The 24076-nt window shown below is 32.3% G+C and overlaps 3 protein-coding genes across 6 annotated transcripts; all 3 read left to right on the top strand.

Annotated features, from left to right (window-relative positions):
• Positions 1 to 626: 626 nt before the first annotated feature.
• Positions 627 to 3080, top strand: IFT43 (intraflagellar transport 43). Its single transcript, XM_018448075.1, has 6 exons — positions 627 to 1127; positions 1275 to 1456; positions 1982 to 2011; positions 2074 to 2114; positions 2315 to 2387; positions 2716 to 3080. The coding sequence occupies exons 1-6, from the start codon at positions 1089 to 1091 to the stop codon at positions 2936 to 2938; spliced, it is 588 nt and encodes a 195-aa protein (XP_018303577.1). The 5' UTR covers positions 627 to 1088; the 3' UTR covers positions 2939 to 3080.
• A 3354-nt stretch (positions 3081 to 6434) lies between these two features.
• IFT57 (intraflagellar transport 57) lies at positions 6435 to 9279 on the top strand. The gene is made up of 8 exons (XM_018448067.1): positions 6435 to 6830; positions 7149 to 7340; positions 7416 to 7697; positions 7770 to 7935; positions 8026 to 8134; positions 8205 to 8401; positions 8623 to 8767; positions 8960 to 9279. The coding sequence occupies exons 2-8, from the start codon at positions 7183 to 7185 to the stop codon at positions 9124 to 9126; spliced, it is 1224 nt and encodes a 407-aa protein (XP_018303569.1). The 5' UTR covers positions 6435 to 6830; positions 7149 to 7182; the 3' UTR covers positions 9127 to 9279.
• A 508-nt stretch (positions 9280 to 9787) lies between these two features.
• LOC108722770 (protein croquemort) lies at positions 9788 to 22991 on the top strand. Of its 4 annotated transcripts, none has more exons than XM_018448059.1 (9): positions 9788 to 9914; positions 19808 to 19948; positions 20032 to 20189; positions 20270 to 20411; positions 20507 to 20710; positions 20789 to 21000; positions 21343 to 21637; positions 21714 to 21787; positions 22161 to 22990. In XM_018448059.1, the coding sequence occupies exons 2-9, from the start codon at positions 19829 to 19831 to the stop codon at positions 22426 to 22428; spliced, it is 1473 nt and encodes a 490-aa protein (XP_018303561.1). In that variant the 5' UTR covers positions 9788 to 9914; positions 19808 to 19828; the 3' UTR covers positions 22429 to 22990. The 4 variants fall into 4 exon arrangements, with proteins under 4 accessions (XP_018303561.1, XP_018303560.1, XP_018303557.1 ...); XM_018448058.1 differs by having other exon boundaries at positions 9788 to 9918; positions 19810 to 19948; XM_018448055.1 differs by lacking the exon at positions 9788 to 9914 and adding an exon at positions 13494 to 13588 and having other exon boundaries at positions 19810 to 19948; positions 22161 to 22991.
• The last annotated feature ends 1085 nt before the right edge of the window (positions 22992 to 24076 follow it).

Below are 24076 nucleotides of genomic sequence, written 5' to 3'. Positions count from 1 at the left end.
CTCCAGCCATTATAAAATAATTTTTCCATACGAGAACTGGTATTTTAGCCCGTGGTATGAACGTTAACGAACGTGATAGTCTTATTTATGGATGATTTGTTTATGATTCTATTATTTCAATATTTTCAATATATTTCCAAAATTTTTTATACAACAATAAATTTTTGTATAATTTTTATATACATTTTTTTTGTTATAATAATAACTGTCACACTGAAAAAAAATGATGTTTACCAACAGCATTATTTTTATTGAAAATAATTTTGTTGATTAAAAATAAGTATATAGAGTCTGAAAATTATCTTTCCTTCCTTTACAAATGTTGGTTTGCGACATTGATTTTTAAGAGAGAATTTAGCATTCTTATGTTGACTCTATTTGAAAATTTTGAATAAATAACTCATTAATCTAATGAATAATGAACAACGAATGCAAAATTTATTGTTAAATTATTTGGAATTTTCTTATCATAATCCCATTTGATAAACGAATTAGATCATACACGAATGAATGCGAACGAACAATGCTTTACATTCTGTTCCCATGACTAGTCATTCGTTCGGTTGTATACACGCCTTAAAATGGTATTGGAAAGAAGCATAGGGGATAAGATGGTGATTTCCTAGCAGTGTCTTCCCCACGGTGTAAAATATACCGTTGCTCTTCCATAAAATAAAATGGCGAAGACTGAGAGAAAAAATAATCCAAACCTAAAAGAAATTTTCTTTCAAGCAAGCGATTCGATAATCTGACATTGTTGAATAAGCGAATTGACAATTTGAAAAATGAGCAATTCTTCGGAATTTTCATTTTCTCATCTAAAAAATTGTGGATACCACAGCAAATCGAGCAATCTTCAATTTCTACATGTAATACATATACACATGTAAAATCAATTGTGTGGCTACTAGTGTATGTACGTGTAGGAATAAAGTCGGTCGCCATGGTTACCGCTTGCAAATGTAAGCAGCGGCCATACACTTGTCAAATGTACCGTAAAGTTTGACTTAAAGTGCCTTAAGTTACAGCACAGGGGCATTCACCTGACACTTCTCGACGCATGTTTTAACGCTGCGTAAATAATAAAGATGGATTGGGCTAACGATCTTGAGATTACTTCAAAAAAGGTAAGGTCTTTAAAAAACTTTCCCAAGTTATAGAGTCCCTATAGAGTATTAATGAGAGAATCAATTATTTAAAGATATGATAGTTTTAAGAAATTCTAAATAACTCACAGTTAAGTTTAAATACAAAGTGCATTGATCAATTTGCAGCTGCTACCTCGTCTAGGTAGACGTGCAGGTCAGAATAATTTGCTAGAAGATAATAAATCTGATGATGATCCTCTGGAGAGTCCTATTTCCTTATCATCCGGAAAGTCTATATCTATGCAAAGACCAATAGTTCCACCTCGGTCGAGGAAAACCGGCTGGGGCGATGAATTGAAAAGTGGCAAGTAAGTAAATTGTAAATTAATACACAACCAACAAGAGCAATAAAAAATTTTAACTCTTGTCATTTATGTGCAACAACACTGTTCGTGACAGCAACAGATTTCTACTATCTATTTTTCCATCTACTTTCATCGACTTTTAGTGTTTTGAAAAGATTAAAAAGTTTATTGCATAAATAGTTAAGTGCACATAAGTAAAAAAAGAAATAAAAGACATTTAAAAAATTGTATTGCATATACATTCATATCTTAGGCTCGTGTTAGACTTATATTAATCTATAATCTGCAATAAGTGCGCGCGCGCGTGTATGTGTGTGTGTGTGTGTGTGTGTGTGTGTGTGTGTGTGTGTGTGGAGCCCTTTAATTTTATTCAATGCAAGCAATAATTCTCTGTAGTGGAGTTTATATTATATATTATATTCCAGAAGGAAATATATAATGCAAAATATAACAAATGCATAAACGAATTAAAATAAATTTGTTAATATTCAAGTGCACCAGTTAAACAATTCTTTTTTCATTGCACAGATCAAAGGCGACGTCAAACATCATTGAACAGTGAGTACAATACATAAAAGTGAAAAATCAAGTATCTAGCTATTAACGAATCTATTTCTTAGGGAACGTTTTCGAGTGATTGAAAAGGAGGAGCAAGAAGATGGTGAGCTGATTTGGGACAAACCGTATTAAGAGCTTGTATATTGTCCAATTGTTTAATTAGTAATTTTATCTCATTTAAATCGATTTTTTTTTATTAATATAAATGTAATTTTTCAATATTTACAAAAATAGACATAAAAAAATTTAAATACCTCTTTATCACTCACTATTTCTTCATATTATTGATCTTTGCATTTGTAGATATTCCAGTTATACCAGATTTGGATGAAATTCAGGAAGATAACATCTCATCTGACATTGCAAGTGCTCCTACGTAAGTATTCTTTATGTTTATTATTATTCATTATTATTGAAAATTTTTATGATAAAAATTACATTAAAATTTATGCGTAAAATGCACACAAAAGTAATTTATAGTTACAATCTAGATGAAAAAATATAATTAATCTATTCTCTTTGTAATAGAGAGAAAAATTACTAAAAATAAAAAATAATAAGTATCTTTGTTTTACGAAAGTTATTTTGTTCTTTTAATTATAATATTACATAATCATATGAATAACTTACTATTATTATTTCAATAAAGAAAAAGTTTTTTTTTGTATATTGCGAGATGAATTAAATTGTTGCGTAATTTTCAGAGTCAACGCAAATAGAGTGACTGCGTACGAGGAATTGGACACTGATCTGGTAAAAAATGCTGCATATACATCGTTGGACGGCGTTAGCCTTTCTCTCCTTGCAGACAAACTGTACAATGAGAATTTAGTGAAGGAACCGGATGAAGTATGGAATTGGAATCTCCTTTTTACACAAATTTCTTCAGAGATTAATAGCGAGACACAGAAAAAGATCAAGGCTTGACGAAGCATTTTATATTTTGAAATAAAAATGAAAACTTCTCGTGCATATAAATATAACGACAACATTCTCGATTATATCATTCATTGGCGATATTGTTTTAAATCGATTCCCAGAAACAATCCTAGAAATTAATGTAATCATAGTCGCAGCTAATTTCTCAAATCGAAGTCTGTAAAGATATGCAACATTTTTTTATCTTGTAAGAAAATAAAAATAGCTGTCAATTCAAATTAAATGTATTCTTTTTATTGATAATAATCCAAATCGAAATGTTCGTTTGTTTAATATTAAAGAATTTTTCTTCTTGAATTAGTCAATTCAAAAATTTCATGAGATAATAGGTTTGTTCGCGTCGCATGCTCCAACACGTTTCAATAACTGTTTTCCATTTACACCGATTCTCAGATAATTCTCACTTGTGACATCATAACTCAGTTGAATGCGCGTTCCTTTTGTATTCTGACAAGTGAGATTCAACTGAGTTTTTACCTATAATCTGCACAAGATCGTGTGCTTTTAGTGAGTCTCGTAAACTCACTTCAGAGTGAGATTATGAACTTGTGTTGACATGGGATAACTTTTTACCAAAGTAAGCAAGTAGTGATTGGGCCTGTTCTTTTGCACCAGTTCTTTCTTCCTCTTCTTTCCTTCTGAAGAGGAAAAGAAAAAAGATGAACTGGTGCAAAAGTTCACCTAAAAAGAACAAGCTTATTAATCTGAATATACTCAGCTCACTTCAGACTCATTGTCAGTTTCACTTGTGTGTAAATTAGGGTTGCCAAATCCAAAAGTGTAAATTAACGGACATTTTGTCATTGATAACAAAATATAACCGGATAAAATCGGACAGAGATAATAAATCCAATTTACCTACACGATTTACTAAAAGAAAAAGAGAGCGAAGGGAAAATCTGTTCCAGAATTTGGTTTATACATAAACATTAATTAACTATGTTTAATATAAAATATAGTTTATTGATAAAAAAGTAAAATTAACACATGTTTCATACATATAAAATTTAACATTGTTAAAATTCTTAACGTGTTCAACAACACATTAAACTACAATATATTTTACATTTGTTAAAACATTAAATAATTATAATGACTTAATTAGGATTATAGTCTACTGTAAGCTCATAAAATTATTTGATAAATTGTACTTCTCTGTACTTTTTATTGCTTTTAATATATTTGATTTTATACATCTCACATAATTTACGATTTTATTACATATCATGTCAAAATTAACGGTAAATAATTCAGCTTTGACCAATTCAATTTCCATTCTGTTGATTTTAATGGACTTTGTCCATCCGCGACGATTACCAAAAAACTGGACATATGACGTCCGGTTTGACATATCAAGCGGACACCGGACAAGACTTCTGAATATCTATAAACAGTCCGGTTCAAAACTTGACATCTAACAACCCTAGTGTAAATGGAAAGCAACTTTCACTGCTTTCCATTTGATGACACAAATCGAGACAAGCGTCGTTCTATCCTTTTCGGACATTCAGAGAGTGACAAGGATAGAACGATACTTGTGTCGACTGTAGCTGCGATCCACTTGACGCTACAAACGCTTCAAAGCATTCTTTGATTAGTCAATTCGTAAAATTCTTTGTTCTGATTGGTCGTTCAAACACTTCGAAGCATTTGTAGCGTCAAGTGGGCCGCAGCCTGTGTCTCTTAAAAGGAAAACAGCCTTTATGCTCTACTACGAGGGGCACTATTTATATTTTGAGCCTAATAATAAAAAAACAGTAATTTGTCATTGAAAATGACTTTATTGTTTTTCAAAATATTCTCCTTTATAATCTATACACTTTTGCATGCGTTCGAACCACTTGTTTGCACCAATCGACACGAGCATCTTTTTGAGATTTTGTCAGATTATGTGGGATCCAACGAGAACAAACCTTTTTCACGGCTAAATGATCATGCAATATTTTATATATGCTGGTGGAACTAATGCCTAAGGTTGTCTCAATCTCACAGTATGTCACATGACGATCTTGCATTATTAGTTTTTGCACAGCATCAATGTTTTCTGACACAACAACTGATTTTGGACGACCTTCACGACTTTCGTCGGTAAGCGAACGGCGACCACGATTAAATTCGTTATACCAGCGTTTCACAGTGGCAAAGGATGGGGCTTTATCGCCAAAAGTGGAAGTAAGTTGATCGATGCACTCCTGTCTTGATAATCCACCGTCGAAAGTCGTAATAAATCATTGCACGAAAATTTTCACGAGTTAATTCCATTTTTTCGCTGAGACACAATTTTCAAGTGACTGTAAACAATACAAATCGCGCTCAAATAACAAAACGTTCTGAAGAAGGTTATGGTCAAAAATGTCAAACTTTCTAGTGGAAACGTCAAATGGCACCTGACAACACTCAGTGTTGCCAAGGCTCAAAATATAAGTAGTGCCCCTCGTACTCTCCAACGCGCTTGATAGAGCGAGTAGGAGCTATGGTAGGAGCACATTGGAGCATGCGACGCGAACAAATCTCTAAGCCCAGGTTCCACAACTCACAGTTAACTCTTAACCGAGATTCAACTTGTTTCTCATCTCTTTCCAATTCTAGAATTAGAAAGAGACAGTGAATAAGTTGAACCTCGGTTAAGCGTTAACCGTGAGTTGTGGAACTAGGCCTAAGACCGAGAGTTGAAGGAAAGCCAGAAAAAATTCAAGTTACCAAAGGATTGATTCAAAGGGCAAAAAATGACAAAAAATGGCGTACCGCCATCAGCAGTGCCTGCATATGGAAGCGACAAATTACCTCGTCTGACCTATTCGATTGCCCCCCAATTTGGAAATCGCGGTACTTCGAGGAGTGACGTGAAGACTCAGACCGTGCAGGCGTGCAAATCCGTGGTCGTAAGACGAGCCACGAAGATGCATGCGCAATCGGGAGTCTGACACTCAAGCTACTTGAAGCTTACGACAACGTGACAACACCCACTGAGCAGATCTGCCATAGCTCTAACGTTAGCGATCAATGTTCAGTTGTGCCATCACTAGCACACGCTTCCGAAAGTCACTCCTCTTCCAGTACAATATATATGGAATCTATCGTTCTGAAGCACATGCGAGAAATCGATAATCTTTTTCCCAGATGTCTCAAATGAATCTACTGCGATCAAACATCGTCTCGAGCATCTCCACGAAATATTTCATTAAACGTAAAATGTTTTAACATGTCGTTGATCAAAAATTTACGATTATTGTCTGAAAATCAGACGCAACAAAAATTAATCGTGCAGACAATGGCCATCTAGCGGCAGATTTCGCATTTCTGTTGTATAAAAAAAATACGATATACGTAGCACACTCACAACGCAGGCGTCATCAGCGATGACAGCAATAGATACACGAGTTTCACGACAAATGATTTGACCTTCAAAATGGAAAAAATTGCGGAAATTGATGAACGAACGTTTAAAAATAATCACGAGACAATCAATGAGAATTGAATTTGTCGCGATCAGGAATTTCCAATTGATTCATTCTCTGTGCATTCATTTTGTTATTTTTTTTACATTGTGATCAAACACGTTCGTCAAACTCGTCGACGGTTAAACGATTCATCGTGAAGGCTATCGATTTTTTAGAAAAGTCTCAAAAGTCACATTTGTGATGCCGATGTTTGTCAACGCAAAAGGCCAACTTAACCTGGCTTAACCTTAGTTGTTCCTGATCAATGAATTACGACAATGTTTTGTATTACAACAATTGATTAATTAATTCTTTGATTGATGTTTCTCGATCGCCGTCACCACCATGACACACGAATGATACAGTATGTTGCCAGTCCTTAGTACATCGAAATTTAGAAGTAAATGTCACACGATACAAGGCTGTGTTGGAACTATCTAGTGAGTACATTCTCTTTAAAATTTTTAGAATTTCACTTTGAAAAATGAAATTTTTTTCGTTTTCTTAAAAATTGAAATTTTTTAAAAAACTTTTTTAATACTTTTTCAAAACTGTTTTAATTTTCATTCTTTAGAGTGAGATTCCACCATAAAAACTTTTAATTTTGTATCATGTATCATGTATCAATTTTAAGCTCAATCTGTTTGCAATTTTAATAATTAAGGATTTTATTTTAATTTTACTTAATTGTTATTTGAGCTGTTTAATTTAATCACTCAAGATTTTCATTAAGAGTGTGTTTACTAATCTTTTTACAGATTCAATACGAAATATATTGAAAAGGCCAGCGACATGTTTCGAGATACTCAAAAAATCGTCGTGGAAGACGGTAGTGCTCCATCAGCATCGTACGTCATAAATATTCGAATGGAAGATATGTTGGAGAAATTAAAGTTGTTGAATTATGACGAAGAATTTGTACAAGAACTAAAAATAAAGCCGATCAATAGGTAAGATATAGTAACGTCGATGTAGTATATTCTGTTTAATGTCTGATAAGATAATCATAAACGTTGGAAAAACAGGCATCACTTTGTAATTCCAACAAATCCTGGTGAACAATTTTACACGTTTACTTGCCTGGCCGCATGGTTGATTAGAAAAGCAGGAAAAAACTTTGAAATACCACAAGAATCAGATGATCCTAATTCCACGATAGCTCTGATCTTAGATTATCTCAGAGAAATCGATATACCTGTGGAATTCCCGCCCAATAAACTCAAGCAGGGCAGTGGAGAACACGCTGTTTATGTTTTGGATAACTTGGCTGATAACGCTTTAAAAGTCGCACAATTCAAATGGAAAAGGTATAGCAATTGGTAACTTCCATTGTAACTTTCATTAAGTTAAATAAATTATTAAATTGCGATTAATATCAGGGTAAATATTCCACCCGATGAACCTACTTCGGAACCAGATATCGAGGATGACGATGCAGAGTTAATCTTGGAAAAAGTGGAGGAGGAGATGATGGCAGAGTATGACGACGACGATCAAGATATCTTACATATAGATGATATTACAAAAATTTACGGACAAAATATTGTTGGTGAAATTTTATTCTTAAAGAGGAAAATTTTAAATAACGTAATATTGTTATTAAAATCATCAACTTTAGATTTTTTCATGTTTCAGAGCGAGACGCAAAAATTGGACAGCATTTTAGAATCTACGACTAATAGGGAAGAGTGGCAATTAGAATTAGAAAAAGTTTTACCTCGTTTGAAAGTGACTGTTAAGACAGGTATTAAATATTTTTGAACGAAAATCGGTTAACTAAAACGAGCGTTATCGCATTCTTTAATTTATCGCAGATTCAAGAGATTGGAGAGCGCATCTCGAGCAAATGAAACAATTGCGTACAAATATCGCTACCAATCTGAGCGGTACGAAGGCTCACTTGAACAAAATCTACACCGATATCGGGAATACTTTAGACAAGATTAAGACTAGAGAAACTTATCTTAACAAGCAGCTCGAACCGTCTTTAACAGAATATCGCTCGCTGCAGGTGAGTTATTCAATTTTATATTTTTAAATATTATATTTTATATTTAACTTAAATATTATATTATTAAATTTATTACATTTTTATATTTTAAATATTAATTTTAAATATTTTAAATGTTTTATATATATTTTAAATATTTTGTATATATTAAATTTTTTTATATATATTATTAAATTACACATATAGAGTAAATGACATGTAAATTATAATGATTAATCTAGGAAGAATTATCGAAAGTCAAAGAACAATACAGAGACGTTAGTGGCGGTGTTACCGAACGAACGCGAGTTCTTAATAAATTAGTAGAGGAGTTGGAACATGTGAAGAGAGAAATGGATGAGAGAGGTTCCAGCATGACTGACGGAAGTAAGTAAATAAATTTATTTCAAAACTTTTAGAGTAAATCTCACTCTTAAAGATGGAAAATGGAGCAACTCTTTTTCAAAATTGGCTCAGTTTTCACTTTTTAGAATGAGATTCCACTCCAAAGAATTTAGAGTATAGATATTCCGACATGTTTCAAATATCTAATTTTTATTTTAAAATGTATATTTACAGCGCCACTTATTAATATAAAGAAAATGATCACGAGGATGAAGAATGAAATCTCCGAGATGAATATTCGAATCGGCGTGTTGGAGTATAGCTTGATGTGCGTGAGAGTACGGGATCGGACACAGTTACGAGAAGATATGAACAGCACGAGTACCTCAGTAATAATTTAACGCACGTCGTATATCTTTATTATTTATGTTTGTATATTTCAATCCGTCCAACGTGTGATGTGACGTAGTCTAGTCTTGATTATATATTAGGTCTGTTTTTTGTGATTGGATTAGTATACATTTTTGGAAAAATGGTACATTTTTAATATTTGATGAAAGCGAGAAAGAGAGTTCTAGTACAGTCCAGTGAAGGAATAAAAAAACAGACCTATTGTATGTGTCATTACGGGTCCAATTACTCTGCCTCTAACGAAGTTGCGACTACGTAGAACTGAAAAAAATCACATCGACTGCAGTGTGCACATCTTATCAGTGTGTGGAATTTCTCATGCAATTTATACGTTTGTATCTAGCTCATAATTATCAATCGACACTGACACAGTATTTCAGTTAATAAAATAAAACTGTTTCTTTTGTGTTTTTACATAACGATCTTATCAATCTTGTTTTATCCGATTCGAAACATCCTTCAACACTTTTCATAATTGTATTTTTATTTTTTTCTGCGTATATCGCACTCGTAGCCTCACGTTGTTGATTGTTTAACTGATTAACACGTACACACCGCGTAAACGACCTATGAACGAAAAAAATGATAATGCGGGATACGCGCGCTACCTCACGAAATCTGCGTTTGCGGCGATTATTCGCGCGCGACGCAGTCGATGTGCGAGCTTGCATATGATCGTATATTCGCGCATTGTACCGCAGACTCGAGTCGAGTGTGTCAGACACACGTTCAGTGCAGGCGAGACGGACGCAAAAAGTAGACTTGGACTTCGAGAATAACAGGTGTGTAAAGAGGACTCTTTCGTTTTGATTAATCTATGCAATCCAGCAGCGCGTAAATCTCTTATCAATTCTTTGTTTTGCTAATATCGATATAATGTAGTACGAGATGATCATCAAAATGATATAACGACCATCAAAGGTCTCCCGATTATCTCGTACATCCATCGGGGAATCGATTATTAAAATTAAATCACGGAAACACTCTTGTCGGTGTGGAGATTGATTCGTGGTGGGCGCATTTTATCGTTCGCAAGCGGAAAAATCTGCCGTTGATGAGTGTTCGCAATTACGCGCTGTTAAAATAAAGTGTGAGACAATCGGAATGCATTGGTATCAATGATAAAGAAATAATTTAACGAGTCTATGATTGTCATTATTACATGCTAGCATCGTCAACATAATTTATTGTTTTACGAAGGTACATTAGATCTTGGTTTAATTTTCTTTTTTGAATATAGAGTTTACAAGACAGGTCTCTTTTTATAATCGAATTTATGAAATAATCGACTTTCGCACTTATTCGCGCAATGCATTTACTTGTTACGATTTTTTAGAAACTTCGAAGTTAAAAATAATTTTTTAGAAACTTCAAAGTTAAAGATAAAAAATTGTACGCGTGCTAAATCGTACAATTCTGTAAGCGTGAATCACGATGGACAAGCGTGAATCGTGTCGGTTCTCTATCTACTGGTCTTATAGCAGGATGTGATAGCTTTCTTTTTGTGTTCGAATCGCGATATTACACAATTACCGGAGAGATATTTTCTCTTCGCTGCATTCACTTTCACAATTTCTTCGTATTTTTACACCCAGTATACCACTGCCGCGCGCGAAAGATTTACTGACGTATTGTTATAAATTAAACAATAACAAATATTAAACAATAATGATATTTATAGTAAACAAAATAATAAATATACGGTGAAAACATTTTTTAATACTTATAACCATTTATTTTGTTAATTTGCAACTAACAAAAACTTTTTTACTTCTTCATTTAAAAATTGTTGCTTTAAACAAAATTTGGTTAGAAAACACACTAAATATATTCTCTCGATCAGTGAAGTAATGTAATGTAGTAGATAAAATAAGGAACATAAGTAGCAGTAAGTAATTAACAATTTCTTTACAATTATCTTATTTGTATGCTATCTTTTGTTGAGCATATTTTGTACATATTATATGTATAATAATTAATGGAAAAAAACAAGTTTTATTTCAACAAGCTATATTTTAATACCAAAAGAAAACAAACTGTATTTCAACATGCAAATGAATTATTTCGAACGTATATATTCTTTTATTTCAACAACAAGCTATATTTTAATACCAAAAGAAAACAAACTGTATTTCAACATGCAAATGAATTATTTCGAACGTATATATTCTTTTTACATTGGTGATTGGAAACATATGTAAATGAATTTAAAATTATACTTGATAACAAAAGAAGAGCATCGATGAATCATAGTATGAAAAATTTATTTTGCCTAATGTGTCTGCATAACGTATATAATGACATCACAAATGAAAATGACTTATAATGTGTAGAGTATTACATAAACAAAGATTACATATTCTAAAATTATATATAAAAAAAAACAAAGTAAAAACAAAGTTTTAGTAAAATGTTAGTTTTTTCTAAATTCATTAATTTACTTAAATTTTCAAATGTTATTTTTAAAATGCTGATTAAGTATTTTTCGATCGGTTTTTAGAGAATTTATATTATTTTTCGGCTTAAATTCAGATTTTCACAGATTATTTCGCTCTATAATAGCACACACACACAATATAAAAAATTTTTTTAATAATTTATTTTGATAATTTCTTTCGATTTTCTTGAAATCACTTAGGATACTTATGCGAATTTTTATCCTCAATTACACAATACTCTTGAAAAAATATTTGATCAGCTTTCGTTTGATATATCAATTAAAAGTATCGTTACAATCGGACACGTTTTTATCTGCAACATTCTCTCACGCCTGCAATCGCACGAATAAATCTGAACTTTGAACAGTAAAGGATAGACATATTATTAATATAACCGTTATACCACTTTGTCTCGCAATTCTGTTATTTGTTCCTTGAACGATTAGTCATTAGCTCGCCTCATCTAAAGAATTAAAATCTGTGGGTTCTATTTATGCGACGTGCTCATTACATAAATAGTCTTCGACTTTCCTACGGAAATTGTATGTCATATCTATCGTAATGATCGAGAACATCGAGGCTGTCGAGATGACCGTCTTAGAAGACGGCACAAGTGTAAAGTAAGGTGTATGGTTGCGGAAAAAAGGACATCGTATGTGTGTTAAGGGACACCATGATTGGGATTGCACTAACAAGTGCCGGTTATAGTTCATCACTCATCTCGATGTAATTAATCTTAATTCATCAAGAATAGCAACACCTGCTTATAAGCTACTTGCAACCATCTCATCAATAGTGCGTACACTGAAAAAAATTTATTAAATCTTAATATTTTTTTTTTAATAGTACTGTTAAGTGAACATTTACTTATAGTAAATAAATATTTACTCAATAAAGATAGTTTAATCAAATTAATGGTTGTAGTATTAAATAAATATTTACATTTAGTAAATATTTAGTATTAAAACTAATATTTATTAAAATTTAGTTTTTTTTCAGTGTAAGAAATGTGGAAAAAATTCGCATACAAACTTTGAAGTTGCTCGAAGCTTTTTTTCGTGGTTTTTAACCCTCAACTGTAACTATAAAAATTATGTCTAAATTTTAAACTATTTTAAAGCGTTGAACAAAATCAATTTCCTCCTTATGGCGATTGATTAGAGCTTTAAAAGTTTTTTACCTACAATTTAAAATTTCACAGTACAGATTGTACAACTATCTAAAATTTTTCACTTCGAGTCCAAATGACGCTGTAGTCGAGAGTTAATCAACGATCTTCTTGGGATCATGCTTTAATCAATTTTATTCGGAATCGTGCTTTTTTATTTGTTTTTAATTGAGTAAATGTGTAAAATTATTAATTGCCGTTTTTTATTGCTTTTAATTCAGAGAGAAGTTCTGAAAATGTTGATCTCGATATAAATTGCATAAACACGAATTCTCATGAAACAAAATTTCATCGTTTTATAGATGAAATCGAAGAAATATCTCGTGTCTGCTTCAAAGAGGATCTTATCTTAACTTGATAAAAGTAAAGCAACCTTTCGTTTCTTAACGATATTCAATTTTATCAGAATGAAATTTATCAAATCGAAATCTTACAATCGTATTGTTGACATCATTTGTCCCATTTGCCATCATGATTGATATTCTCAATCAGTGACTAAACTTTGAGCCCAACAGTTATTAATTCTGACATACGAATAAGTGTTGAGGAAAAATATAGAAATAACATTTTAGGGATTTGATTTCTGTAAATCAAGAAGGCAGATTTCCATTCTGTTCGTTGCGACTATTATTAATGTGAAAGTAAGCTGAGTAATTCGAGGACGCGCGGTTATACTTGAAATGTGCAACTAATTTCTCGGTGAAGACGAAAGCGACCTACTGTTATTACTTTTTCCTCGGATGCAAGATATCTGAGAGAGATCGAAATGGCTGAGCGCGAATCATCAGTCTCACAGAAACCTAAAGCGCGCAGAAATCGCGCAACCTCTACGCAAACGTCAGTACGGTAAGAATTCTTCGAGTTCGTGTATTCGGAGCCAGCGTAATATCTTGATAATAAAAATCGGTGTATATTTTTATTTATCTATTGATTCTTTGATTAAATTTTCTAAGATCTTCTCGAACGAAGAACCCCCTGATGAAAATAAAGCGAGTATCAATAAAGCGTTGGAATTATGTTGGAGTGTAAAGGAAGGGGGGGGGGAGTAACGGAAACATAAACGAAACCCGTAAAAAGCGAAAATTGGAACATGGAACGTAAAGGAATTAATGTTTAGTTAACGAAACATAAACAAAGCGTAGATAAGTTCTTCGGCAAGCATGAGTAGAATGTTCATTGAATGTAAACGGAGCGTGATTAGGCAGTCTAGGGAACGTAAATGGAGCATCGTCGAGTTCTTACATGAACGTGAATAAAATTTGATCGAGATTCTTGGTAAGTAAATGATATAAGATTTAAAATATATTTCATTTATTCGGTAAACATCTAAAAAAAAGATATTATTTTTATCTTGAAGCCCTTATAAGAACTCACTTCAAAAAAATTATTTCATTAGAACACAACTGAAAAATCTTTCAATGCTATGTCTTTTATCCCAGTCTGTGCGGTTTTTTTTAAATTCGAGAAGTTAGTTCTCGCTAAGTCCCTCTGGTGGCGGTGCCGTGTACTACTTAACGACGCTTCGTTTACATTAATCAGGTAATGAAAAACCGGGCCTAAGAGTTAATGGAAAGTTGATGAAGTGTTTAAGAAGCGTTAAAATTCTTTGTTCACACTTCTTTGACGCTTTGACAAGCTTTACATTTTCATCAGTCGTCATAAATTATAAATATCACATTATAAATAAAAATATATCCAGGATATAATTTTTTTTCGATAACATTTTTTAAATTAAAAGGATATCTAATGAGATTTCTGGATTTTTTCTTTAATGAAATATTTCTTTTAATTTTCTTTTTACCATTCAGCTTTTTCGTTAATCTCTCCTTTCATTTTTTTACTTTTTCCTCGCAGTTCTGCTTCTAGCAGAAATGACGCATTAAATAAAGCAAAACAAAGATTTATTCGTTACATACATACATGGGAAACGAGGAAGTCATAATTATAATTATATTTCAGAGAAATCATAAACAGCGCTGTGAAAACTTCCGGCAAAATAGCAGAATAAAAAATTGGAATGTCGGGACTATTCCGACAGCTAGAGAAACTAAAAAATGTATTCAGGAAAATAAGACTTTACGGGTATATCTGATGCCCTTAAAGACTTCCGAATATCATTAGAATGACAGTAGATAAGTTTGTTTTAATGTCGGTGCGTGTTTTGTAACCTTAATTTATTTCAAACCTCTCGTAATAATATTTAATAATTAACGAATTAAGTGGCCGTTTATATTTAAAATAACGAAACAATAGAGCGTGCCAGTTGCCAGTCATCGCATACTGTTCATTCATAATATTTTCGCTTAAAAAAAATTCTGTAGAGCGCAATATAACGTTCAGTACTATATACACTGTTATACAAAGACAAAAATTCTTATAAAAAGCTTTGTATTTTTGGTAATGTGTGTGTATTTTTTGAGATGTGAGACATAAATCCTTTAAAAAAAAATAGTCTTGCTATACATATATTATACGCATGGTGGAAATACATAAGGTGAGCCATTGCGCATAATAGCGGTAGCAATATTGAAAATAACCAATCAAATGTGTCCCAACATGCATTCTCTGACGTATAGTAGCACTGGTTATACTGGAATAACCAATCAAATGCTAAATTCATTCTCCTACTGCGCATCCACGGGAATAGCTCACGTATTTCCACCATGATATATACGTATATGCTGTAATGCTGCTTTTTATACTTAAGACCACTGTCACCAAGCTCAGTTAACTTAACTGGTCAATTCCGATGGACTAACTGGCCAGTTAAGTTAACTGAACTCGGTGACAGTGACCCTTAAGTCCGTATCAGACTTTTCAGCAGACTCAACTGTTGTGGAGCGGATCCGTGAGCGCTCACTGCTATTGGTGTATTCTTTTAGATCATCCAATAGCAGCGAGAGCTCATTGATCCGCTCCGCAACAGTTGAGTCTGTTGAACGCGACCATTCAGTACCACGACCGCTCACTGAGCGCTTAGTGAGCTCTTGTATTTGTTTGGTCTATATTTTAAGTTCTAACGGAATATGCCAATAAGATGCAAGCGCTCACTGAGCGCTCAGTGAGCGGTTGTAATACTGAATATGCACCCAGTTTCACCAAGCCGATTAAACTTAATCGATGATTAATTGTCAACCGCAATTGGTCAATTCTACTAAACAGCAAACGCGATTGGACAGTCAACGGCCGATTAAGTTAACTGGTTTGGTGAAACTGGCTCATAGAGTATCGAGTGTAGAAAGTGTACTGTAGTATGGTGTAGTACGTTTAGTAGATAAGAAGAAAGCATAGAGAGATTCGTATACGTCTTCCGATAATATATTATGAAATTTTCGTGCGAAACTGTGCAAAAATTGCAATCTTCCGTGATCGAGGTGCGCCGCTGCAGGCTCTTTAACGCGAGACAATTCGCCCTTTTGTCTCTCGTCCGTTCTCGATTCTCACAGAGATAAATAGTGGTAAGATAGGTTAATGTACATCAGATATATATATCGCATTCGCATTACGTTATAGCTCAACGTTTCGCAAATGTTGCTTTTTTGTATGGAAATACGATGTCGATAAAATTGTTAAAATCACTTGTTTACGTTCAACTCTGATTATATCATTCCGACTGACGTGTAATATATACACGTGTTCACGAAGTATCGCGAATATAGTTTTAAAGAATCGGAAAAGATCCAATTTTTCCAATTTTTTCGCGAATTTTTTCGGTTTTTTTTCCCAAGGGTAGAAAAATTCATTTTGGAAAAATTCACGCGTACTCGTAAAACCTATTACGTTTGCTTCTCGGTTCTTTCCGTAAAGAAAATAATTGTGTATAGGGTACACAGCGGGATAAGTTAAAAGAGGGATGAAAAATTTTGAAATTGTATAAAAGATTGAGGTCGCGTAACCCTATAAGCGCATATTATTTAATATTTTAAGCATATTCTAAGAATATGCTTAAAATGTTAAATAATATTATGCGCTTATAGGGAATGTATTAATTAAAACATACAAAACATACACTGCACCATTAATGTAAGAATTAAAAATATAGAGTCCAAACATCATGTTTATATGATAATAATAGGTCTAGAAAATAATTTGGATTTAAACTGAATTCGTAACAAAATATTTGAAAAAAAATAAACTACAAAAAAACACTTCAGGAGTTTATTAGACCAGAGTGTGACAAACTAGAGTTAAAAATCTGTCTATTTAAGCTTTGCCATGTACTAAAGGAAGGTTAGATTAGGTTTTACTATAAAAATAGAAGGATAACTAAAAAATTTTATTTAAAATAATGCTACATAATTTCATAGATCGCATTAATTTTATAAAGGAATTTAGAAGTTACTTATTATGTCTTTTACACAGCAAAAACAACAATTTTTCCAAAAAATCAATTTTTCGGGAAAAAACCGAAATTTTTCCAGTTTTTTTCCAGCAATTTAAAAAAAACGTTTTTAAAACTATAATCGCAAGTATCACAGAGATCTTTTAACCGGCTCTCACGTGAGCTGGATAGATGTGAGAGCTATGCGTTTTCAGGAGGGGTCATCTGATTTTAATTAAAACGTAATAGAGCGTTGATTTTTATCAGTTTATAATTTTTTTACTGCTATGTGCAACCGTTTAATTGTCAGAGAAGTTCATCTAGTGTATAACCACCCGGTACATTCCATTGTGTACCAGTATCTACTATCAAACATATTCGTTGTTCCGTGAACGATGTAATCAGTAGTTACGTTACACTACTTATTTCGATTGTGTAACAATGTCCATTTTATTGTTTGCAAGCATTTTTTAATGCAAGTTTTTTTTATGTTTCTAATTAATTAAAATAAAACTTATAAATAACACAGGCCCACAAAAAAAAGTATCCTGTACTGGGGTGGAGACCTAGCTATTTTTATGTATTTTGAGTCGCTGAATACGAATCTAACATAAAAATAAGATCATCCAGGGCAAATTTTCAATCTAGAGCAAAAAAATAGATCAAAAATCTCGAAATCTGCTTTTATTGATATATTCTAAGACCATTGGCAAAAACTTGTGATTAAACTAGACTGTATGTTCCTCGAGTTGAGAAATACTTTTTAGCCGTCTATACGCCGTATCTATGACCTCTGCACCTCTTGCATAATTTCTAACGATGAACTCTGAGTTCCTCACATTACAGACACAGGTTAAACTCAATAATTCCCGATAATACACCACAGACAAACTTTCAGGCAAGCAGCCATCCTTCAGACATAATAACTGCCCGTACATCACATCTTGTGAATATCTAAAAAAAGATTTATGTTCGTGCGCGCTTTATCTTTTGTCTTCAAATGACCTGTGTAATGGATTCCTCTTGCGCTTATTTTTTTTCGCCGGCATTTCTCTCTTCAATGTCCAACAGAAGTCAGCCATCATATTGATGTTCCATCTTCCTTGATACCGTCCATTCTTTCCATTTCTTTTATGTCTTGGTGGCATTATTCATCTTGCTCTTCGCTGAAGACCCCCAGGTTTTCAGGAAAGTAGTCAAGGTGTGAATGGAGGAAATGTATTTTCAGATTCATAAGACAGTCTAATTTGCGGAAATTTTCTAGCATATTAACGCGATATTTTTGTAGTTTTCGCTTTCCTTATTACTTAAAAATTTGTCTACAACTTCTTTGAAGCTAACCCATGCTGCCTTCTCGACGTCAGTCATTTTAGTAACATAAGATTCATCTTTCAACAGTGTACGAATTTGTGATCCATCGAAAATTCCTTCTTTCAACTTAGCTTCAAACACGGCTGAACGTTTGCTTCAAATATTCAAAGCATTGTCCTTCTTTGTCAAGAGCTTTGACAAATTGTTTCATCAAGCCTAGTTTAATGTGAAGGGGAAGAGAAGAATTTTTGAAGGCTCAACCAATGGTTGGTTTTTAATGTTCATCGAACCAGGTTCTAATGATGATCTTGTTGACCACTTTTCTCTTTTATAATGATTTTCCCGGTCTCTACTATCCCACATGATCTGACATAGAAAACACGGATACTTGATAAAGCTCGATTGTTATCTTAGAATCATAGACAATATTTTGAGATTTCCGCAAATTTTCCATTTATGTTCCTCATACTTCATTTTTTTTCAAAACCATTTCTATATTCGAATATTCTTCTTTCAACACCGGGAAACATATGGTCTAGGTTTAGTCACAAGTTTTTGTCAATAGTCTTAGAATATATCGATAAAAGCAGATTTTGAGGTTTTTGACCCATTTTTTGCTTTAGATTGAAAATTTGCCTTGGATGGTCCTATTTTTATGTCAGATTCGTATTCAGCCACTCAAAATACGTAAGAATAGCTGGGTCTCCATCCCAGTATAGGATACTTTTTTTTTGTGTCCCTGTGTAATCGACTTGTCTGTCAAAAGTCACAGCTTTTGAGTTTGCAGACATCATTCTTAAAATCAGTTCTGTGGGAAAGAATTTGCTTGAGTTTGGAGATACATAGTAATCAGCAATGTTGCAAAAACTGAGAGAATTGCAACTTTTTTCACTTATATTTATAAAAAATATTTTTAATATATATCGTAATTTCTCGCAAATATGTCATTTTAATTCCAATTCTAATCAAAATATTTTTGTAGCAAAACTCTTGTCCGGTTTCTAATAGATTTCTTACAGTCGAAACTAAGTTTCCCAACATAAAATTCTCTTTTTCTTACTCTCCAAAACTTTTGGAGTGAATCTCATTCTTAAAGATTGAAAATTAAGTCACTCTTTTTCAAGGTACTGAATTTTCACTCTTTAGAGTGAGATTTTATTCCAAAGAATTTAGAAACTATGTTGATGACATTTTTGAAGTAACTTATTGTAATCTAAGTACATTATTTTAAAGTTCTCAAATTTATCTATTGTATTTTGCATTGTTTAACGATCGTTTTGTGATGCTGAATGGAACTTCTGCACATTCCAAATGGCTTTAATTTTCTAATTAAGAAATGCTATAATAATTGGTTAAAATATGGCGAATGAAAATTCTCATATCGTAGTAAAAGTTAAAAGAGAAATGATGATTAATGTTTGTTTATTGCTTTCAGACCTGTAGTTCCCGTAAAAATGGCACGATCCTATAAAAAAATTATGACCATCTCAATCGTCGGTTTAATAATCATGCTTCTTGGCATTATCACAGGATCACTTTGGGCCACTACACTATACGAATTGCTATTTACAAAGGTATATTCAAGGAATAGAGAAACATTACATCAATATATTTATGTTAAAGATTACATATATAATATATATGCATTTCTTTGCAGCTAATGACGTTAACGCAAACATCTTTCAATTTCAATATGTGGGAGAAAACTCCTGTTCCAATGTACTTGAAATTCTACATGTTCAATTGGACTAATCCACATGAGTTTTCATCAGGTGTAAAACCACATTTTCAGGAAATGGGGCCTTACGTTTTTCGGTAACATTATTTTCATAAAAGTTCTGTTACTTTAAGAATCATGATGTTATAGCAAATTTTTACATGTGTTTCTTTTGCAGAGAAATCGATTATAAAGTGAATCAAGTATGGAATGAAAATGGAACCGTCACGTTTCAAAGGAAAAAAGTTTGGTTCTTTGAACAATCCATGTCGAATGGGAATCTAACCGACCAAGTTACAAACATAAATCCGATAGTTGCGGTAAGGTGGAATTATTTGACGACCAATTGTATATTTTTTTACAAACTGTATATTCAGTTGTTATATTAATTATTATATTGTATATCCAATTTTAGACGGTTGCAACTGCGGTAAAAGATAAATCTATGTTTATACGCAAGATAGTCAATGGATTTATGGTGCGTTTAGGAGAGAAGCTAATAATAACTAAAAGCGTGAAAACGTTGATATTCGAAGGATTCAATGACACGTTGTTGGAACTTGCCCGAAAGATGAATGTGACTGGTTTACCTTATTCTAAATTTGCATGGTTCTACGCGGTGAGTGCAACGAATCAAATGTGCATCAAGCAATTTGATGGTCTCAATCATAACAATCATTTCGTTTTTTTCTCACAGAGGAATGGCTCGGATACTTATGACGGCGTATTCAATATGTTAACTGGAGCAAATAATTTGTACGGTATGGGAATGATAAAGGAATGGAATTATAGTAACCGAACAAATGATTATACGGGTTCGTGCAATATGATACATGGAACGTTGGGAGATTTTTGGCCACCTTTAGCGAACAATGATACGATACCTATATTCATCCCTGATATTTGCACGTGAGTAGTTATAAAAACGTTATCATTTAAGTTAATATGAAAATTTACTTAATTATATTACAATAAATGAAGCTTCAATTTAAATATTAAACCATCCATTTGCTGTTGACTCCTACTGTTAGTTTTTATACCAAGAATATATCTTCGGCTTGTTTTTTTAAGATGTAGCATTAAAGACATATACAAATTGGAGCAAATTATGTTCTTTACAAATCTTATTTATACAGGTTATTCATATATATAAATATATAAATAATCTAAATTGACACAAAGTTAATTTTAATTCTTTCACAATTAACCTTGAATGGGAAGATAATGCATTAAAATTTACTTATTATTTAGGTATGTGGATTTGAATTTCCAAGAAACAGTGAAACTTGAAGGTATAACAGGAAATAAGTATATCGGAACAAAAGATATGCTTGATAATGGTGAATCTGTACCTTCGAGACGATGTTTCTGTCCCAATGGAAATTGTGGACCTAGCGGAACATTAAATATTTCATCTTGCAAATTTGGAGCGCCGGCTTTTGTTAGTATGCCACACTTTTATCTAGCCGATCCAAGTTACACAGAGAATATCACAGGAATGTCACCGGATAAACAAAAACACGAATTGGTGATTGTTCTGGAACCGGTAAGTACATTGCATAAATTATAAATGCTACAAACAGAAAGTATGCAACGAATATTATACGAAAGAAATTTTAAAGACTTCAGGTGTCCCACTTATGGTTAAGGCGCAAATGCAGTTGAATTTATTGCTGCAACCAGTGGCTGATATGAGGTAAGTAGCAGACGAGCACAGCACAGATAATCATTAACAAAATTAAAAGTTCATAAAGAGAAAACAAAAAGAGAAATTATTTAGAAGATAATGAAGATCATGAAAATAAAAAGAAAAGGAAATTCTTGGCCTAATAATTTTATTTAATAGAATATGCAAAGCGATAAAGTGTACTATTTATAATATCGACTTCCACTAATACTTCATATCACTTATAGAAACTAAACTGAGAAATTAAAAAAAAAACAGTTTAAACTTTTAGAAAAGATATCGTAATAAATATGTTAAGGACTATTTCAATGCGCTTATAGCAATAAGCTTTTTAATTTGATAACAGACAAAAAAACGTTTTTTTCAATTCTCGATATTTCAGCATGTTTGAGAATATACCAAAGACTTACATCCCACTGCTGTGGTTTACTCAAGAGGCTAATCTAACTGCCAAATATTCGGGCAACGTTGAGCTACTTTTAATTCTTCCATCATTAGGTTCTGTAACCTTTTTTGGAATCGCAGGAATCGGAGTTCTAATATTCTTCATCGGAATCTTCATTTATATACGACAGAGATGGCGAGGAGAGGAAAGTCAAGTATTGATATCTAAATACGATGGCGATGTTAGAACACGAGACGAAATGTAGTAATTATTTCCTTTTATGGGCATGATTGTTACAAATCAGACGCCGAGATTTAAATTAATTTTAATATGCGTTCACATTACTTCTTGTATATGTCATAACTAAAACGTAAGAAGTTCTGTTAATGCTTTTCATCACTAATTTACGAGAAATATCAACGCAACGAAATTGATATTTATATAGATCGACAATTTTTTATGCAATGTGGAATTTACGTCGATAGAAACATTGCATAATTTTACGGTGTTATAAAAAATGATGATTAATAAAAATAACATTTCTACATTTTTATTAGCGCCAGACTTGTATTAATCGTGCCCTCTTACGTGCCACGGATAACATTAAGACGTTTTACTTCCTTTGCTTCTTTTACTTCCTTCGTGTATTCAAGCTTCTTTAATTTCAAATATATAGTTATAGAGCATGCAGAGATAAGACTGTATCAACGTCTTATAAATATTACAAGAGACAGTTAATGTACTGCAAGGATACGAAAGTGCCTACTTTATGTACTTAGTATATCTATAGTTATAGATTTTCAACAAGTAATTTCTAACAAATATAATTTAAACTGTCAGTAAGATGTAAATGTTAAAAATTTATTTCTACATTTGTCAAGATATGAAACGAAAATGAGTAGCTTTTATATTATCGATATAAAAATCTATAAAAATATGTGGCGGAACAATTCAAATATGTTAAAACTTCTTTTCGATTGAGTATACGTGAAAACGCATTTAAAGGAAATCTAATATTACTGGTACTTCATCAAAAGTATGAATACATTTACAGCAATATGTATAAATTATTATTTTAATACTAGATATTATTGTTATATCCTCTATAGAGTCTAGTTATTTCATAGAACAATTTTTAGATATTTGTCAACTGTGACATATGTAAGATAGACTATTTTGACTAGTGAATTTTCTACTTATGATGAACTAATCATTACCATATAATACCATTTTAAAACTCATACTGTTAATACTTCTGTTAAACAAGCTCATTACGCGAGTTTTGAGATATATTTCAGAGTAATCGAAAGAGTATTTTTGAATTTTGTTATTTTTAATTATATCTTCAACTTGTCAGTGGAAAACTGCGAATAAAACCAGATTTTTTTCGCGATTTCTGCGAACATAGCAATGTGGATAATGTATAAGTGTAAAACACAAAAACAATATATTTCAACAGAAAGAAAAAAAAAGAGTTTGGAAGAATATCATTATAATATAAAATTTATTAAATTTCTATAATGAAATATTCTATCGTAAAATATTCTATCGTGTGTAACGAACACACTTCATCAACTCAGGAAAATGATGGAATCTTGTAATTACACGAACGAAAAATAAAATTGAAAAAATTAGTTTCTTGCAATTATACTGTATTAAATTTTAAAAACTGATAATCTTCAAATTCCGATAATTTTCTTGCAAATCAACGATGTTTTCTCTGTTGACATATAAAATAAAATATGTATGTACGTACACGTATGCAAGAGGAAACGTTATCATAAAACGTTTAAAGTTGTAAAGAATGATAAACGTTATGGTTTATCATTTCCTTCCAATAATCAGTGATTATAATTAGTTTCTGTTTATCGAGTAGTTACAGTTTATATAGCGAAATGCAAATAATAATTAAT

This window comes from Mycetomoellerius zeteki, unplaced genomic scaffold (genome assembly GCF_001594055.1).
Source record: "Mycetomoellerius zeteki isolate Tzet28-1 unplaced genomic scaffold, Tzet1.0 scaffold219, whole genome shotgun sequence".
Classification (NCBI taxonomy): domain Eukaryota; kingdom Metazoa; phylum Arthropoda; class Insecta; order Hymenoptera; family Formicidae; genus Mycetomoellerius; species Mycetomoellerius zeteki.
This window is presented reverse-complemented; position numbering and strand designations above follow the sequence as displayed.

Bases quoted from the DNA above. Each gene is read 5' to 3' on its own strand.
- IFT43 (XM_018448075.1), top strand. From the start codon at position 1,089: ATGGATTGGGCTAACGATCTTGAGATTACTTCAAAAAAG. The intron at 1,128-1,274 runs GTAAGGTCTTTA...ATCAATTTGCAG, and splicing joins TTGAGATTACTTCAAAAAAG to CTGCTACCTCGTCTAGGTAG. The intron at 1,457-1,981 runs GTAAGTAAATTG...TTCATTGCACAG, and splicing joins GATGAATTGAAAAGTGGCAA to ATCAAAGGCGACGTCAAACA.
- IFT57 (XM_018448067.1), top strand. From the start codon at position 7,183: ATGTTTCGAGATACTCAAAAAATCGTCGTGGAAGACGGTAGTGCTCCA. The intron at 8,135-8,204 runs GTATTAAATATT...AATTTATCGCAG, and splicing joins GAAAGTGACTGTTAAGACAG to ATTCAAGAGATTGGAGAGCG. The intron at 8,768-8,959 runs GTAAGTAAATAA...GTATATTTACAG, and splicing joins TTCCAGCATGACTGACGGAA to CGCCACTTATTAATATAAAG.
- LOC108722770 (XM_018448055.1), top strand. From the start codon at position 13,509: ATGGCTGAGCGCGAATCATCAGTCTCACAGAAACCTAAAGCGCGCAGA. The intron at 19,949-20,031 runs GTATATTCAAGG...ATTTCTTTGCAG, and splicing joins ACGAATTGCTATTTACAAAG to CTAATGACGTTAACGCAAAC. The intron at 21,638-21,713 runs GTAAGTACATTG...GAAATTTTAAAG, and splicing joins TGGTGATTGTTCTGGAACCG to ACTTCAGGTGTCCCACTTAT.